Source organism: Lepisma saccharinum, chromosome 5, assembly GCF_977018435.1.
Source record: "Lepisma saccharinum chromosome 5, izLepSacc3.1, whole genome shotgun sequence".
NCBI lineage: Eukaryota > Metazoa > Arthropoda > Insecta > Zygentoma > Lepismatidae > Lepisma > Lepisma saccharinum.
The window spans coordinates 7407616-7426733 of NC_139233.1; the positions used below are offsets into that span (position 1 = coordinate 7407616).

Sequence of the window (19118 nt, forward strand, 5' to 3'; positions counted from 1 at the left end):
TGAGATTATGAAAACATTCAAGAAATGATTAAACATGATGCTATCAGTCCAATTATCAACTCAGCTGTGAGCCAGGTGTTAATCTAGTACACTGCGTGGTGTATGTTTGCTGGCAAACTTCATCCTGTTCTGAAAATTTCAAGATGAGAATAAATTGGATTGGAGGGATGAGCCTCAGAATTATCTAGGAATTTCCAACTGCAGAGTTAATCAGAAAATGAGTTACAAAATTAGAACATCAAATTGCAACATCACATTGCAAGACTTGAAGAGAATGCAAGGATGGATTGGTCATTGCTGGTACAGATCTTGCACCTTTTTGCCAGTCTGAAAGCTTATCTGCAAGAGCAGCAGTCGGACAGTGACCAGAGACCTTTCTTGCACCAAGAAGTGGTGTTCTCCAAACTTGGCTCCACTTCAAAGACCAAGTGACCTTCCTAGATGTGGACATCCACATTGTGGGAGACCACTTGGAAACATCCATACATATCAAACCGACCAACCACCTCCAGTATCTCAACTATTCCAGCTCATCCCATTTTCCCTAGCCCTCAGACGCCAATGCCTCAACTCATCCCACTCATCCTGCCAAAACTACAACGTACGCCTACACCTAGCCCTAACCAACTGTGGCTACCCCTCCACCCTCATCAACAAACAAACAAATCACAAGAGCCACCTCCCACAACCACACCAACCAACCCTCTGATCACCCAATACCACCCCCCCCTCCCATATTACAAAAATCAGACATACTCTCCACTCCCTCCTTCCCATCCTGCACAGTGATCCTGACACCAGGGACATCTTTCGGGATAAACCTAGGGTCGTCTTCAGTCGCCCCCGCAACCCCCAAGTAACTTGGCATTGAAAATTTGCTGTATAATTTTTGTAACATTTAAGCAATCTCAATGAAATTTTCTGTACATATACATTATGGAATAGGATCACACACGTACAAACTCAGAATTCAATGTAGGCACCGGCGGCATTCACGGTCTTCTGTAGGAATTCCTTCGGGGCGTTTGTGATAACATCCCAAATCAATACCTCCAATTCTTCCACAGTGCAGGGTTTTGTCTTGTACACTTCCTCTTTTGCCCAGCCCCACAGGGCATGAGGAAAATTGTGTTCCAACCAAGCTCGTATGGTAAGTGCAAAGGGCAAAGGGTCTTGCATGAAAACAAGCTCACCCGGGAGATAACGATGGGCCAAACATACCCTTGCAACATTGTTAGGTAGTGTTCACCATTCATGGTGTCATGCAGAAAATATTGACCTACGACCCTATCGGCTATCATAGTGTGAAATTTGTATACACATATGCAATCCTATTCCATAATGTACAGAAAGTCTCAAATTACAACACATGTAGGAAAAAAATCAAAATCATTTATAAAAACTGCACTGCACCGTGGCTGTGGAATGGGCCGAGTATATGAAATACTGCAGTTTAGAAGGTACAGGGTTCAGCAGAGGAACATGGTATTTTTAAAAGCACTGTAGTTTATAGTTTAGCTGATGATGGTGGGGAGGGTCATGACTCGGTGTTGTTGAACAACACACAATGCAACTTTAGTAGCTACGAAACAGTGAAATGTGCAACACCATGCTTTTCTAATCCAGTACTCATCTACATGACTGCAACAATGTTATTTTAGTCTACATTATTGAAATTCTGCAGTTATTTGCTTCAACCAACCTGCTGTGATGGGGAGATCTGGTCGATGTGACTTCACAGGATCCTGACGGTCTTTTTCCATCTGCTTCCGAATTGACTTTGGCTTCTCCTGCCTGAACATTGGCAATGCATGGGGAGTGATGATCTGCTGGGCAGCTACAACTTCCATCTATCAAGGCAAGTAAACATCGTGGATCAAAAGGTTGCATAAAAGTATTGAAAAATGTGGATACAGACTGAAATCCGTGCACACAGAGAACAAAATATTGGAAATGTATGGTACAAAGAGCACAACGAATATGCCAACCTCCTTGGCAGAGTGGTTAGCATAGTGCACTATGATGTCATGTATTCTGAGTTTGAATCCCAGCCTTAGCATGAGTGATATTTGTAAGTGTTCCTTCATCACTTTCATCTTCATTGTCAAAATTAGCCAAAAAGTAGCAGAAAAATCATACAAAATAATGTATAAAAATTAGCCATACAACTGATCGAAACTGGTATTTAAAGAAGACTCCAATGTTCAATTTATTACTTAAAAGACTTTGCAGAGGGGATATTAATAGCGAAACCTTGTTTTTCAAGAAACAAACCTGGAAAAACTTAAAATGTGGGAAATATAAAAGCAGGGATTCATTTCTTTTACATTTTGACCTTCTGGCATCATGACAGGTTAGTGGAGAAATGCATAATAGGTATTCGTGTCCAGATATTATTAGAATAATTAAATCAAGACGACTTAGATAGGCAGACCATGTGACACGAATGGGAGAGGAAAGAGTTTGTAGGATTCTTGTTGGGAAACCTGATGGTAAGGTACCTGTATGATGGCCAAGACGAAGATGGAGGGATAACGTTGAGATGGATCTAAAGGAAATCGGTAAGGATGGAAAAGAGTGGATTGATCTTGCCAAGGATGGGAACAAATGAAGGCTTGTGTTGCTGCATCTATAAAGCAAGAATGCTAGAGAGTTAGTAGCATCATGAAGACTCACTGTATAATGTGGGAAAATGCCAAATTCAGTGAGTCCACTTTTAGGAATTTAATGCAGTGCTGTGTTGTACTGTTTCTATGTAAGTAATAACATACCACATGTACATGTATGTTTCAAATAAATACAAACTGCATCTAAAATAAAAATGACACTTGTTTCTTTTCCTCTGATACCAAAAGTACCAGTTATGATAGCTTCTTATGAATTTATAGTGTGAACTTTCTTTTTCACATCTATATATACTAAATTTTTCACACCTCCAAATAAATAGACACCGAATTTACACAAATTCACAGTGTAAAAAAATTCTGAAACTCAAGGGATTTCAAGCCAGTTAGAGTTACTTTCAAAAGTCAAAGCTTGTTTTTGACACAATTTTTCGGTCATCCAGGCAGGACCATTGAACTATATATAACTGGAATGCTCGTTGCAATGCTGATCGGCGACAAAAATTGAAGCTACTTTTGTGATTAGTTCCTCCAGGAAAGTTTGGAAGAAAACGTGGTAATCCCACAAGTTTACGTAAATTTACTCTCCTTTTTGCCTTCGAATAGAGAAGAAAGAAACAATTTAACCATATTTATGCATTCAGTGCTATAAATGAATGTCCTATTAACACTTGGCACGTGTTGTCTTGATTAATTTATCCAGTCTTAATCGGTTGAACATGGTACAGTCGTGTTCAGCATTTGGATGTACGAATCGTGTAGATAATTGCTAGGGTGTCTGCTTTTTTTCAGTATCATTCTTAAAATATGTTTATACTCTGCCTAAATGTATTTATAGAAAGTTGATGACGGTAATATTGGAATTTTACATAAATATATGTTAAAACCTAATAACATTGCTTTAATCAAAGCTGGTATTATTATTGTATGGTATCAAAAATTATTTTTCGGATTTATGAAGCAATTTTACTTGTAGTTAATATTTATCCAGCATGCATCCGGAAGTCCTAGCAGAAAAACACATGTCCTGTCAGGTTAATGTCTAGATTTAGGTTTGGGTTTTGTTACATGTAGTTCCTTGCACGCACTGGCCCATATGCTTCACCTTTCTCATTTTATGAAATTTAATCAATATATCATGAGCTAAATTTATATCTAATTGTCTATCGCGGTCGCATAAACATGAAACCAAAATTTAGTCTCACATATAGGTGTACATTTCAATCTATTCCATACTTTTTAATTATTATTTTCTTTTCATGCATTTGCAGTTCTTGTTAGTTTGATGCTGTCAGCTGGATGACACGATGAGCTGACATTTGCATTTAACTAACTAACTCTCTAGCCTTCTTAAACCCGAAGGTTCATGGCTGCAGCAACACAGGCCTTCCATCTGTCCCTATCCTGAGCAAGATCTGTATACTCTTTTCCATCCCTACAGATTTCCATTAGGTCCATCTCAACGTTAACCCTCCATCTTCATCTTGGACATAGGCAGGCCATGTGCCACGAATGGGAGAGGAAAGAGGAGTTTACAGGATTCTTGTTGGGAAACCTGATGGTAAGAGACCTGTAGGAAGGCCAAGACATTTGCATGTAGTGTCGCATTTATAAATAAATAAATATGAATCTGTGTACTAAAACTCTATATTTCTTTTCTTCCCAACATTTCTTCGATGGTTTTAACCCAATCGTGCTCATAGTATCGCTCTGATATCAACATTAATATTGTAACAATTAATAATACGATGCGAACAACAGCTATGGAATTCTCAATATTAATCAACTTTTACCAAGAAGTTTTTAAAAATACATTGATATTATTACTTACGTGAAATTTTGTATTTCCTCGTTGCACAATTTAATGATTAAATCCTATTAATTTCAAAGACCCTTTCTCTTCATTCACTAAGGGTACGGCATCTGGAGCGGAGATGTTAAACTTCGTTTACCGCATCCATCATGAACACTGATAATGTTATATTAATATGAAAACCAATTGTGTTTGACTATAGTGACGTAATGTTTTCTCATAAATTATGGCTTTTATTTTGTAAATAATCAGTCGTAAAAATCCATTTGCCACCATAGAAAAATTTGTCTACTTCAGCATTTCTTCCACACTTTTCTGGCGTAACTAAGTGAGAGAATGGCGTCACTTTTGCAACGTAAAGAAGTCCTTCCAGTTATATATAGTTCAATGGGCAGACCTACAGTTTAAAGTGCAACCTAAACCTCTGTGCAATGTCCCTCCACAAAGACACCATTCCCACTTTGGCATTTAGGAGGCCCTACAGTTAATTTAATCCATGGCTACCCTCTTTCCAACCTGGTTGCATTAGTGTGAACGAGGGGAAGTCAAATATTATCTGCACATTCACCATAATTTTCCTTAGGTTGGCCACACTGACTTCAGCACTCTTATGCTAAAAGGTGGTATTCTTGTGGTTGCGTGGCCGAGGTTTGATCTTAATCATTCCAATTTTCTTTCTTTTGTTACAGAATAAAAATGGCCACTCCACTGATAGTGTGCACGAAGGAAGAAGGAAGATCAGTGATCCGTGTGTCAGGGGCTGAAATTCATTGCAGGCTTTCAGTACAATGCGGGGACAGTGCTCTACTGCATAGAGGTGTATGAGTGGATCGAGATGTTTAAAAATAACTACACAAACGGGAAGCACAAAGCGGTAGCAGGATGCCCATCAACCTCCATAGTAAGATTCAACAAGCTCGAGAGAAGATTCTGACAAACCAACATGTTGCAGTCGATGAAGTGGCATGTTCTCTGCAAGTTAAGCATCAGTGCCCAAGGAGGAGGGAGGGGGGAGATGGTGGGGGCTATAACTCCCTCTTTGGCCCTGTATTCCTAATAAAAAAAAAAAAGAACGACAAAGCGGGATAAGATGGCAAGATGAACACAGACTACTAGAAAAAAAGCATACACCTCCCTGTTTCAAAATTCTGGGCATGAGATTGTTAGTTATGATTTCTGTGTGCGAAATCATTCACAACAAACTTCAGATCACCGATCTCTGTTTTTTTTCTGTTTTCCCTTCATGCACATTAGCAGTGGAGTACCATGTTTACAATGTAACAAAAGAAAGAAAAATGGAGCGATTAAGATAAAACCTCCGCCACGTGATCACAAGAATACCACCTTACAACACGCAAGCACTGAAGGCAGTGTGGCCAACCTAAAGAAATTTATGTAAAAGTGCAGATAATTTTTAACTTGCCTAGTAAATACTTGCACTGTGTATACATGCATCAAGAAGGAGCTCACCTGCTTCATCTTTCTCTTTGTTTTGACAACACAAAGCTTGGCTCCTCTCATACTTCTGTTTGGGTCATAATAAACCTTCACAGCTCCATCTCCGCACCCGATAAATAGCTGGTTCAGTTTCGGATGCCACAACGATCGGATCACATGCTGTGGAAAAAGAAGAAAAGAATTAAACATTAAATTCCCAGTGAAGATGGCAGACCAATCGGGGGCCATGTCTGCTGCATCTGCACTGCTCAACCAGAGCAGCAGACACAATTCCGAACTGGTCCACCATCTTCACTAGGAACCTCCACCGCCAAATACATATACAATGGGTTGATGCTCAGCGCTGCACTTCTACCCTGAATATGAGATGTGAGAGCTTCATCTCACCTGGTCAATAGCTCGAGAGAATCTTTTCAACTTAATCTTATATGTACATGTTTATAATTGCACTGAGAGTCAGTAGCATATATTAACTCTGGATCTTGATAAAAAGACAGACGAATGTGAAATACTGTCAGTAAATTATCATGATGTAGCATATAATATTTCACCAAATACATCAGATGGTGCTTCAGGATAAGTGGGAACTTTGCTCTACAGTCTTTCCTTCTTTTTTTGTTACACATGATGAGTCATGATGTGACTAATATGTGTCACTGGTGACATCGATAGATTAACACATTGGCTGCAACGGTAGAATTTTTTCCCCTTGGGGTCATGATGTTTTATTACGAGAATATAATAAAAAAAAACACTGAAAGCAATATGTTTAAGGATGATTATTTTATGTGCACGAGTCATATGCAACTCACATGGCACTAGAATCAATTATTATGCTGCACACCATGCGAGTTATATTTGGCTCACAGCATAGTTATTTTCTTTTGAGCATCGAGTCTTTTGTTATTTGTAACATGACTGTTGTATACCTACTATAGTGGAACCACAAGCAAAAAAACCTGCACAGACCCGCAACTCCTGTGCACCATACTCCCACGAGGAGGGGAGGGGGAGGGGAGGGGTGTGTGTACCATGCTTCCTTATGGCCCGAGCTGAATGGAAAAAGGGAAAGCTGGACTTTTCATCCAAGGTTTTTGCCTTGTGGTCGCTCTATACTGTACCGATATTGTTCAAGGAGTTAGCCAGAAAAAATTCAAGGTCAAATGCACAATCGGGAAAAAATTTAAAACAGTTTCATGAGGGGGAAAATTTCTTTTTTTTTTTTGTTTACTTGTCAGATTTTAGTGAAATTTAAAGGCAAAAATAAATAGAAAAGAAGTCAAAGTCCATATCTACTCATTTGATCCATGCTTTTTAAATTGTTCATATTAAATATAACAATAGCAGTATCAATAAATAAGATTTTCACGAACCATCAGCAAACTTTGGTTCACAGAGCACTCTTCAAGTAACATGTATGTTACAACATGGTAGCGTGAGTTGCCTGTCCACTACGAGACTCCCAAGATAAAGAGATGTGTGAGTCAAATACGCTTCATGAGGCCCCGGGCTTGAAACTAGCGTAAGTTAAATACAGCTCAAATGGCAGTTAACGTGATAAAATTTACATAAATACAATATTCACTTACTGAGTTGGAAACTTCAATCTCATTGACCCTCTCAAATGACTCCTTGTCAAAGAATATCAGCTTCCCAGTTGTTTCGCCTCTTGCTAGTGAAACTCCAGTGACAAGCATTGTATCATCAGGGCTGAAGGTGCAGTCAGTACTGAAAAGACAATGAAAGGACTTGTCAATGCAGGCAATGTGGTTTACTAAAAGCAATAAGCAAATTGAATGTCCAGTAATGACAAACATTGGAAAATAAATAACTACATTAATTACAATCTGCACAATGTTTGTCATCTTCAATTAATAAATAACGCAAGTGTTTCACTCATCAAAATCTAACCTTTAGTCCAGTTTAGTTTATGTAACACAAAGAGAGATGGCTACTAAATTTTGTATTGGTGCAGGCACTACAAACCTCCTAAGAAATGCCTTCTACCAAGAGAACTGCACAGAAGGGCAAGATCTCATCGTGATTGGACAATAGAAGACTTTTAAATGTTCAGATAGAGAAAAGAAAAGATGGCCAGCCTCCACCCGCATGCTTCAGGGGTATGCGCTTAGTGTCCTGGTGCCTTTAAAATAAACCGTCAGATCCGTTGAATTTCGGTTCGCCCATTTTTTTCCCCTCCTTCTTTATTGATGGTTTCAATTATACATGTTTGAGGTGATAACCCACTACTGGTTAAACTCTCATGGATAATGTGGACAAAGATTGTTTCGGCTTGGTTTACAGTTAAGTGTTATGTGCTAGTAGTGCAATAAAATAAAAGTTATACATATTTATCAGTATGTAATAGAAGAAAGGTATAATGTGTTATGACAGGGGAAGTAGAACAATTGTAATTTCTTGAAGGATATTAAATAAGTTAAAGTCTAAATTGTGAGAATTAGTAATAATAATAATAAAGAAAAAAAGAAAGTGAAAAAAAAACTATGTGACTAATTATATAGAGACAAGGGTGAAATAAGGTGATAGTATGAGAAGAGTGGTGATCTTGCTGGTGCCAGCAGGAAGTGGGCGTACTGGTTAGGACGTCAGTACAGAGATGGTTTTACTGGAAACTTCAGGAGGATATAAGGTTCCTGGGACACTTCAGCACTTCAGGAAAGGTTAGGGCTGGGAAGGAGAGGAAAGAAGGGGTAATAGAAGAGGTAATATGAGTGAGAATACTTGACGTGTTAATGTGGAGGTAAAGGCTAATTCCTGGGTCAAATCTGTTCTAGAGTCTAGGTAAGCAAGTCTGATGATGCCTGATGAAAGCCACTTTGAAGCGCAGGGGTAGAGGGTTCAATATGTGTGTAAAGCAAAGAATGGGTAAACAACTTCTGCACATTTAAAACATTGATTGATTTGGTTTCTTTTACTTTGCATTTCTGCCAAGAACACTCATACCCAGACCGGGAATTGAACCCGGGACCTCGTAGCATGATGTGCAAACCAGTCCACCACAGAGGTCGGCCAGACCCTAATACAGCATGTGAGGATGTTTTGGGTGTGTTTCAGCAATGAAGGGCTGGGACATTTTGTACCAGTCAATGGCACGATGAAAAGAGACCAGTACATTGATGGACACTTGACACAAAGAAGAGAAAGAATGTGTGTTTAGGGCATGTTATTTATTAGTTGCCATGGTAACAATGTATTCAGTGTATGTGAATGGCTTCCCGATATTAAACTAATGTTATAATTTTGTACATACGAATGTTTTTCACCACCACGGTCTACAGAAAACCAGGAGCACTCCCTTTCCAACCACCCACCCAAACATAAAGCTAATGTATGGCTTAACTTCTACCTAAGAGCTTTCTCGCACTGCTCAAGTGAAGAGGATTTGAAGGAAGAAGTTGCCATGGTTAGAGACATAGGACTTCAAAATGGGTACACAGTACATCAACTCTCTACATGGTGTAGCAAAGCTGAAATGCAGGTGCGACAACCTAACCAACACCACCCAGCTAGCAGGAATAAAACAAAATTGATTGCCTTCCAGTACCACCAGACTACATTTAACCACCTAGCCAAGACCCTGAAACAGTATGACATCAAACTCGCACACAAACCAGTGAACAAAATAGCCATTGTCCTAAGCAAACAGAAGAGATATTTCCCTTCACCACTTGACAACCCGGGAGTACATGATGCCCAGTGTGAGTGCAACTCGCATTACATTGGCAGATCCATCAACGAATATATACAACCGCACTTACCCAATGCAAAAAAATCCCAACCCACTACCGGACTAGCAAAGCACCTCAAGTTTAACAAACACAGGATCCAAAAAGTTTCGGTTAGGCATACAGCGCACACAATGATTGACACAAAAATCAAAGAGACACATGCAATTATGCAAGTTCTGAACATCGACAGTGGCTCCCACTTTTGCAAAAACTCAAACCTATCACACGCAGCAGACGAACTGGTTAGACCAGCGCTCCTGGTGGTAAGCAAGGAAACAACAGGAACCGGAAGTCAACCCAACAGTGAAGCATCGAGTTTCCAAAGTGGATGGTGGCAGAGGTCACCGAAATTAATAGAACATTTACAAGTAAGTTTCACGGAAATCATTCTAGTACTCATTTACGTCAGTTTGTGAAATTTCGAATTAACCAAAAAAAATAAGGTTGAAACGAGGTGGATAAAAGTCATTTTTTTTTACTTAAAAATCATTTTTGATGTTTTTTTTTTTATTTTAATCAGTATTCTTAATTTTTTAAAAATGCATTTAAAATTGCGTGTCTGGTTTTTGGCACCATACATGTACAGAGCATTCCCTGACATTTGCTACGAGACTCGACAGCAAGTGATTGTCTTTCCCGGTGAACAGGGTCCGCGACAGTTGCAGTCCGAAATTACTGCTGGAATTGCAGTCTTCCTCAATGTGTATGGCAGGTCGAACTCTTTCATCGATAAATACACCACCTTGAGAAATGAGAGATAAGATCGCAGGAATGTTCCAAAATACAGACGCGTGGCGCCTGGAAGTCTCGCCCATCTGTCCAGCTCCGACCTAGAGTTCAGCAGGTTCGTGTGAGTGAACAATTCTTGGCCTTGTAGCAGAAAACTTCCGGTAACCGCTTTCGTTCAAAACGTGTTCTTTGTTCCCTGTAACACTTCATAAAAAAGCAAAACTGTTAGAGATAATGTAAGCCACGTAGGGCAACTAAAGATCGTGAACCCACTTAATGCGTTGTCATCCAGGTTTCCGCAAAAGTTTACTACGATCTTACGTGCATCATAACTCCCGTTTCCCACTTCATACGTTTTCCTGATGTCATAATGTTTGCCAAAAAAGTGTTCCCTTGGCTGAGTGCCGTGCCTTCTCCCTGTCAGCAAACGGGATGGGGCATTGTTTCAGACATGATTTTCTTGCGGACTGATTATAGGCGAGGTTGGAAGTGCACCCCTCATTTCCTTTGACGTCTAAAATGGGGCAACCAATTCTGGATACATTCTTGAAAACGAACAAAAACCATACAACATTTTTTTTTTAAAAAAGTGACCTTCCCCCCTTTCCCAGCTCATTCTCCGCCACTGGTGTGCACGGCAATGTGATAGTTGTAGAATCCACGTCCTTTTTTTTTTTTTCTTTTTTTTTTTTTTTCCTGTTGTATGCATAGGAAATATTGCCTGTATTATTGTCTGTTGCATGTTATAACATAAAGCAAGGGTCATTTCTTTCTTCTTCACACTACTGATAAAAGTTCAGTCTTTGACAGTTGCGTTATCTTTGAAATGCTGAGGATTTTCTCTTCGACCACCTGTTGCTCGAACTTCCAGCCGGTCTCCTTGTTTTTACGTGGCAGCTAGCAGAAGTGTTTCGTCTAGCACCTGCAAAGCTGTCTCTTGCCGGCAACAGCGATAACTCGTCCAGCACGAAGAAAAAGGTCATTGTTAACTGTAAATTTCATTTTGCATCTGTCACAAGAATAAACTTCCTGAAGACTCAGCAGTGTTGGAAGGAAATGCACACAATATAATCGCCGCTTCACTTCAGAACCATTCATGTGCAAGCAAAAAAAAAAAAAAAAAAAGCTCAATGTAAGAATGGACGTTGAGTCTGATTTAAAGAAACATTATTCAAGGGGAAAATGTTTGGAGGAGCGGGTGTTTAACATCGAGAATACTCTTAAATCCAACATTAAAGCGTCGATTAAAGTGCGTATAAATAACCATCTCCCCTTTTGATATCTGAAAATGCGCAGGTTTCATAAACTTGTTTTGAGTTCATTTTATGCTGATGGGCTGATCGGGACTAAATATACAGTTTAAAGTGAAATCCAATTCCATGCGACGCTGTTTAATGTGTCCTAGAATATGCATTTTTTGCAAACAGATCGCAAGTTGCAAGTTTCCTTTTTCAGGCTGGACTACAATTCAAGTTTAGGAAGAGTTTGTACTGCTCCCTGTAATGGGGGAGGGGGATGAATATGAAGTTGGTTGAAGCAAAGAAAACGTGACTTTTTTACGATATATTTTAGACAGTCGAACCAGAACGAAATTTACAGCCCCGATTTTTTTTTGTCTGGTGCCTAGAAAGGTTGTGTTGATCTTATCTTACCAATTAATCTTGTAATAGACAATGCTCGAACATTCATTCTGCCAGATTATCTTCAGACTTTTGCTAGCGTCAGTGTGACTCGTGTCAAGATTCTTCGAGTTTCGCTTGCAATAAGCGAGAGATTGTTTTCCTTTTTGTAGATCTCAGTGCAAACGGGTTTCTCATGAACTAGAATTGTAAGAATTTCGTGGAAGAGCAACGACTGTGCACAATTAAGAGAAAATAACATTTAAATCCTTTTTTTGTGAAAAAGTTTTCATGTTCTCTCAACATGCATCCTGTGCATAACAGGTTGTATAACTACCAGGATAAATGGTGTTACCATCTCTTAGGAATTTTTGTCTGTTTAAGCTGAAAATTGGTGCAAATTCCAATGACGACCTTTTCCCGGGAACTGTGAAAAGTCGTTGTATCGAGAGTTGACTGTAGTTATTTCTATTTGGTAAGTGTTGACGTAATTATTTTACCTTCACATATTTATTAGGTTATGCTACCTATGCTATGTATATTCCATTTGGTTTTTCTGGTCAATTTGGCAGGAGTCGGTAGCAGGTATTCATGACAGTTTCAGTTCACAGTTCAGATTTTTGAGAAAGCTATTTTCTGTTATTTCTCCAGCCAAAAGTACCGCTGATACGCCTCCCGTGTGACGGGAGGTGCGTCATCAAATACCACCAGAATCCCACTTTCTCGATTCGTCAAAACATTCCCTTTCGGCAATCCTTGGCATGCCACTGCAACCTCGTAATTTGTATTTGTGCCTGTTGATATATACGTGATATATGCAGTGACAGTGAAAACATGCATGGCTTCACGCAATTGTTTACGATGATTTTCTGCAAACATTCAAAACCTCACGTGCATAATTTTTATTTACGCATATTGACGTATATGTGTTACATGCAGTCACTAGGAGTCGCTCACATCTGTTCATGACAGTTTCTAAGGCGAAAACAGTTTTTGTGGTAGTTATTTCTCCCGCGAAAAATACCGCTTGATACGCCTCCCGTGTGACGGGAGGTGCGTGCTTGAATGCCGCCAGAATGGTGCTGCTTTTCTCGATGTCACAAAACTTTCCAATACTAAGTGAAAACTCATGGAAAATGCCCATTTCGCTTTTAAAAGTTATTTTTTAAAATTATTATTGCTCAAGAAAGACAATATGTAGATATATACATGTTATACGTAGTGACATAGTGAAAAAATGCATGGTTTCATTTTGGCTGTCCGAATTATTCCGTGCATAATACGCACCCCAGTTTTGAGAGGCTAAAATATGGGGAAAAAGTGCGCATTATACACGCATAAATATGGTATTTTGTTTCCTTTCTTTTTATTTCTTAGAATTTAATAAACACCATTAAATGATTGCAACAAAAGTGATTCTGATACCTACAAAATCCTTATGTACTTTATTCTATGAATTATTTGTTTAAAGTGATTTAAGTCAGTGAATTTTTTAAAGGTTTAAATGAATCCACCTTGGTTGAAACCCATGCTGATATGTATGACATCATCTCTTTATAAAGATCTTAAGGAAAGATTAACAGCTTACCATGCATATCTGGAGAAAAGATTCCCTGCAATGTTTAATGGCTTCTTGAAGCTTCTGAGATCCCACAGTTTGAGCGTGTCATCCCCACCTCTGGTCGCCAACTGGTTTCCAAAATAAGAGAAAGTGACACACGAAGTTTCTGATCCGTTTTGATGGGCATTTCTAAGCAGTATGCTCGTATTCACCTGAAATTGGATACACACATGTTAAAAGTACAAAAATAAAACTTCAAAGTGCTTTACAAGATCTTACCTAGTTCTTCTAAATTGACAGGAATGATTACAGACCAGATTTTAAAGGGAAAAATTTTCCTCTAAAAAGAACAAAAAAGGGTAAATTATTGCAAAAAACAATTATAAATAAAGTAATTAAATTTCATAATAATGTATCCCTTTTTTATATGAATGGTATATATTGTGCTTTCATTAAAAATAATATTTTTAGTGGAGTGCAAAAACTACAGTCCTTTGTCATTTCCTTTTTTTGAAGGTAAAGTACTGCAAAAAATCTTACCATCCATTTTGATTAAATCTTCCTTGCAACAGCTTACCACATTCCATAGCTTGCTGCCACTTCTACCTGGCTTCGCCATTTCACTGACCCTCAATACTGTCATCGCTGCCTGCCACGCAGTTAAATTAAAACTATTCTCAAAAACTTCACAATAAAAGTCTAAATCTAACAGATAAGTACACTTTCAACCCAACAGGCATGCCGCTTACAATGCGTTTCTTGCTGCCTCAGCCCAGATTGCTTGTTTCAACAATCGCTGCAACATACTCCCAACACTCATGGAGGGAAGGTAAGGTAGAAGACACTTGTTCTTTCTTTCCTCTGAGATGCACCAAATGTTGAATGTTTTGTTCAGGGAAAAAACAGTCGTACGAAATATTTTATGTCTTGTCAATAAAGGGACCAAGGAAGAAGTTTCTTAAAAAGGGGGGGGGGGGAGGAATGTAGGCTGAAAAAGGGGAAAAAAGGGAAGTCAAAACCATGTAATCTTGTTGGTGGAAGATAATTATCAACACTGTTGTTATTTATTCTACCTAGTCATATCATAAATTCTGTAACAAAGTTAATAATGAACTACAGGCACAGTGAGCAAGCTAATGTATTAATATTTGGATGTTACAAAGATACAGGTCTTGCCAACACAGAGCACCAATCACTGTTCAAAATGGCCACCTCTGGCCTTCACACAGGCCCGAAGTCTCTGAGTCGTCATCAATCGCAGCACGCATGGTCTCGAGCACTGCCTTCACAAGAGAACGCTTGACACTCGCAAGGTTTGGATGCGTCTTCCTACAGACCATGCCCTCCAAAACGGACCACAACCTGTAGTCCAATGGGCTGAGGTCAGGGCTGCTGGAGGGCCAATCAGCCGGTGGGTCAACGATTTCACAAGTGGCTCAAACACTGTTGCTTGGTACACTTTTGCAGATGTTTTCACACCATGTTCACAGAAGTGGAGGTCAGTTGTGCCATCCTCCGAAACCCCCACCAAACCATCACTGAGGCCTCTGAGGATCCGTGGTGTGTTTTCACGAGCTTCCTGGGATGTTGAGGCATAAACACAGTCATTTTGACTATTGTAAGACTCTTCAATCGTGAAGATTTTTTCGTCCGTGAAAAGAATCCTCCTGTGGCCACCATTTGTTTTCTGCTCCCTCTGGACCTTAAGCTGTGGAGTGAGGAAGTGACCAGTACTTCGCCGATAAGCATGGAGTCCTAGGTCACTTCGGAGCACACGTTACATTGACATTTTCGAAATGTTTAGCTCTCGAGCCATCACTGCTTGTTTCCTGACAGGATTTCGTCGAATCCACGCTGTCACTGCTTTCACGAGCTTCTGGCTCCTTACGCTCTGAGGTCTACCTTTCCTGGGGAGGTCCTCAATTGTGTCACAGTATCTGTTGATGGTCCGATGCACGAACATCCTGCTGATATTCAGCTTTTTTAGGGTGTTGAAAATGTCCGATGGTGATTTGCCAACTTTGTGCAGTGCAATTACTGCCACATGGTTCTCGTATACACCCCACTGCATTAGACTCGCAGTGAAATTCACCTTTCTGCTACCACAGCCAAACACAATGATACTGGTTGTTGTTTGATCCAACATTGCGGGGTTACCTAGGCCAACCAGTGTTGCCATGCCTGTCTAAACTTTGTAACAGAATTTATGGTATGACTAGGTATGATCCATGGCTTTAAAATCCGGTCTCTAGGAATGATGTTCTACACAATGTGTTGGCAACATATTTCAGATACCGTATTTACCCATATATAATGCATGTGCATGTGTAATGCGATGTGAACCCTGGTTTTTGATGGGGAAAAGGAACAAACAATTATGTCTGGTTTATAATGCACAGTTCAATTCAGTTGCAACAAATGACTTTATTAGTTGTAGGTCGTAAAGCTGTTGCTATGTCGATTAAGAGCGAATGATATCATACCTATTCATTGAGTCACCTGTTGCTATGTGGACCAAGAGAAGAATATAGTCTTGTGTACGCAATGAGTCACAAACCCATGCCACATCCCCCCTCTTTCCATTGTTTATCATCCCAAAGCTTTGGTTTCTGCAACCTCATTGTTAATTCTTTAGTAGAAGAAAGTGAGATCAAAATTATGTCATGGATTTGCAGCACTCAGGAAATTATTTCCTACTATTTCTTGCCTGACAAATACAGCTGATACACATCCGGTGTGATGGGAGGTGCATGCTCAAATTCTGCCAGAATTGCGCAGCTCTGCTTTTTACCATGTCACAAAATTTCACTTTTGTAGTGTTAATTTTTTAATTATTATTACTAAAGAAATCCAACTGGTAATTTGTATTTGCACCTGTTGATATATACATGTTACATGCAGTGACATAGTAAAAACATGCATGGTTTTAATGTTGGCTGTCCGAATTATTCCGTGCATAATACGCACCACAGTTTTTGGGGCAAAAATTCTGAAAAAAAAAAGTGTGCATTATACATGAGTAAATATGGTATTTCATGCCTCTTGTGAAAACCTAACATATATGAGGGGTTCAGATAACGAGTGGTGTAACTTCACTTTTTATGGAAATGGAGTTACTTGTGTAACTTAGAACTGTGAAGTATCAACATTTCAGTGCTAGAAGTAAGGATCTCCTGTTTAAAATTCTAGAGGCACCACTATGTTTGTTGTCCAACAGCTAAACAGACTTTTTCTCAAAATTGTCTTAAATGGAGTTACACCACTTGTGCTCTGAAACCCTCATATCTTTGACAACATTAGTTGTTGATTAATTAAACTAAGTTATTTTATGTCACTTTACTGGGATTTTTGGCTAATTGCAAGGATATTGATGAAAGGATACACAAACAACACCTATGTCCAGGCAGGGATTTGAACCTGAGATCGTTGGTGTTGCAGCATGCTGTGGTAATCACTCTACCACAGATGTCGGCAACATTAGTTAGAAAATTCCATTACTAAAGACATATTAACATATAATTTCAAAGGAAAGACCAGGTTATTATTTACATGTCTGCCCACTCAGTGCCATAACAATGAATAGGACAGAGGGTAAAATTATTCTTGGCCAATCATTACACTGAGAAAAGTGTAAGATGATTCATGCTGCATGTATTAATGTGTTTTTCTTATCACGACTGTAAACTGAACTGTCATATGTAGGATATGTATAACACGTCATCCACCTATTCTTTAAATTCATAAAATCAACTCGCCATTCTTTGTGTATTTTACAAGTAATTGGTGCATTACTAATCGGAATCGTGCAAAATAAAGAGAAAGTTCAAATTTTGCATAATTTTTCAGCATAATTAGACTCCACAAAAGTGTGACATGGCTTTCTTGTGAATCCCATGAAAGAACAAAATGTCGGAAAAATATCGGCTGGTATCAGTACATAAATTTCAACCAATACCACTGATATCAGCCAATATCGATTTATCAGCATTGGTATCGACCCAGCCTTACAGAACACAGAATGATACTTAGGACAAGAATACTCACAAACTGTTTTCGATGGTCCCACATCTGGATTGATCCATCTGCGCATGCTGCAGTCACCAGATTCCCATCTCGGCTGTAAGTACAAGCAGTTGGAATGGTCTTCAACCCGTTCTGCGCTCGTGCTTTGATCACATTTTTCTGCCGATATGGAGTCTCCAGGTCCCATAAACGCAACGTGCTGGAATAAACATTGCATAATCAGAGCATGGGGAAATTGAGCGAGTAAGACAAAAATTGCAACATACTATGCCACTGATGCACAAATGCAAACAATGAGCCGAGTATAGATTTCTATGTAAAATTTAAATTTCAAAGTGCTGTGTGCCTGGGATTTACTCACTGATACCAGTCAATACTTTTCGGAGTCTGGTTATCTCGCAGGAGCCATAAAATTGCTATGCAGGTGATTTGCGGAGTTTAATTATCCTAGAACTTATGCAAAATTTGAAATTTTAATTTACTTTGCAATTGTCCAAAGGAATGACATTCGTAATTAAATAACAGCTAAATTATTATTATGATGTAAATCTTTGACTGTTTTGAACAAAATTCTAATAAACACATGTGACATAATTGAAATGGAATGCTTAAGAATTAATACCAATCAATTTTCTGAACAATTTTAACTTATTTTACAAACTTCAAGCACCAATATCAACGGAAATCAGTAAGAGTGATAGAACATGTACCAGTATTAGTTCAAAGTAGTATTGTGCAACACTACTTTATTGCTACAAAATACAGTGGAACCTCGAGTTTACGTTTTTCAGAGGACCAAATTGAAAAAACTTAAAATGTGGGGTTATGTAAAATAGAGGAAAATTCTATAATATTGTGCTATGTTGGGACCATAAATGTAAAATCCAGGAACTTAAAGTCAGGGTTCCAGGGTATTAAAACACACTGTAGAATTCCTGCCATAATGTCTTTGCCATACCGTGCCATTGCTCTACCGCTGTAGCTATCAAGCTTCACCTAATTTTTCATTGCCACTGTTTTACCTGTGTGTGCCTAATCTTAATGAATTATAGATGGTGTCACTCACACGGTGGTTGCATCAAAACTTGCTTGGAACAATTCAGTGAATAGTTTTAAATAAAAGCTAGTACATATAAGAAGACTTGCCTGTCCTGTGAGCATGTCAAAAACTCTTCCCTGATCTTTGGATGCCAGCAGCCTCCATTCAAACCAGCCGTGTGGCCCTTGGTCTGTGCCATGTCGGCAATGTACTGATCTCCTTTGACACATTCCATTATTTCAAATCCGTCACGGTCCAGAACTTTGGCCTGCAATAAGAAAGTTCAGCTGTAAAGGCACTGTAGCACAGATCACAAGCACTGTTTGGGAAGTTACTTTCTAAAGTGCCTTCCAGTTATGATCATAACACCCCAAAGTATGTAACCTCCACCTTCGTTGCACAGTGGAATGTTCATGGAAAAGGTACACTTTTTGTCATGTTCTGGGACATTACAGCAACAACAGATTCCTCATCCAGCACCCACTCAGGCCACAAAACCTGGA

General features: G+C 39.1%; 1 protein-coding gene across 1 annotated transcript in view; it reads right to left on the bottom strand.

The window, feature by feature from the left end:
- Window positions 1-19118, bottom strand: part of LOC145987637 (WD repeat-containing protein 70) — a 52891-nt gene that overhangs the window by 15940 nt on the left and 17833 nt on the right. The window contains exons 6-11 of the mRNA XM_083122094.1: window positions 18723-18883; window positions 17598-17775; window positions 13581-13765; window positions 7485-7623; window positions 5908-6054; window positions 1703-1850 (exon numbers count right to left, since the gene is read on the bottom strand). Of these exons, the coding sequence (XP_082978220.1) occupies window positions 1703-1850; window positions 5908-6054; window positions 7485-7623; window positions 13581-13765; window positions 17598-17775; window positions 18723-18883 (958 nt within the window). The remainder of the gene's footprint in view (window positions 1-1702; window positions 1851-5907; window positions 6055-7484; window positions 7624-13580; window positions 13766-17597; window positions 17776-18722; window positions 18884-19118) is intronic.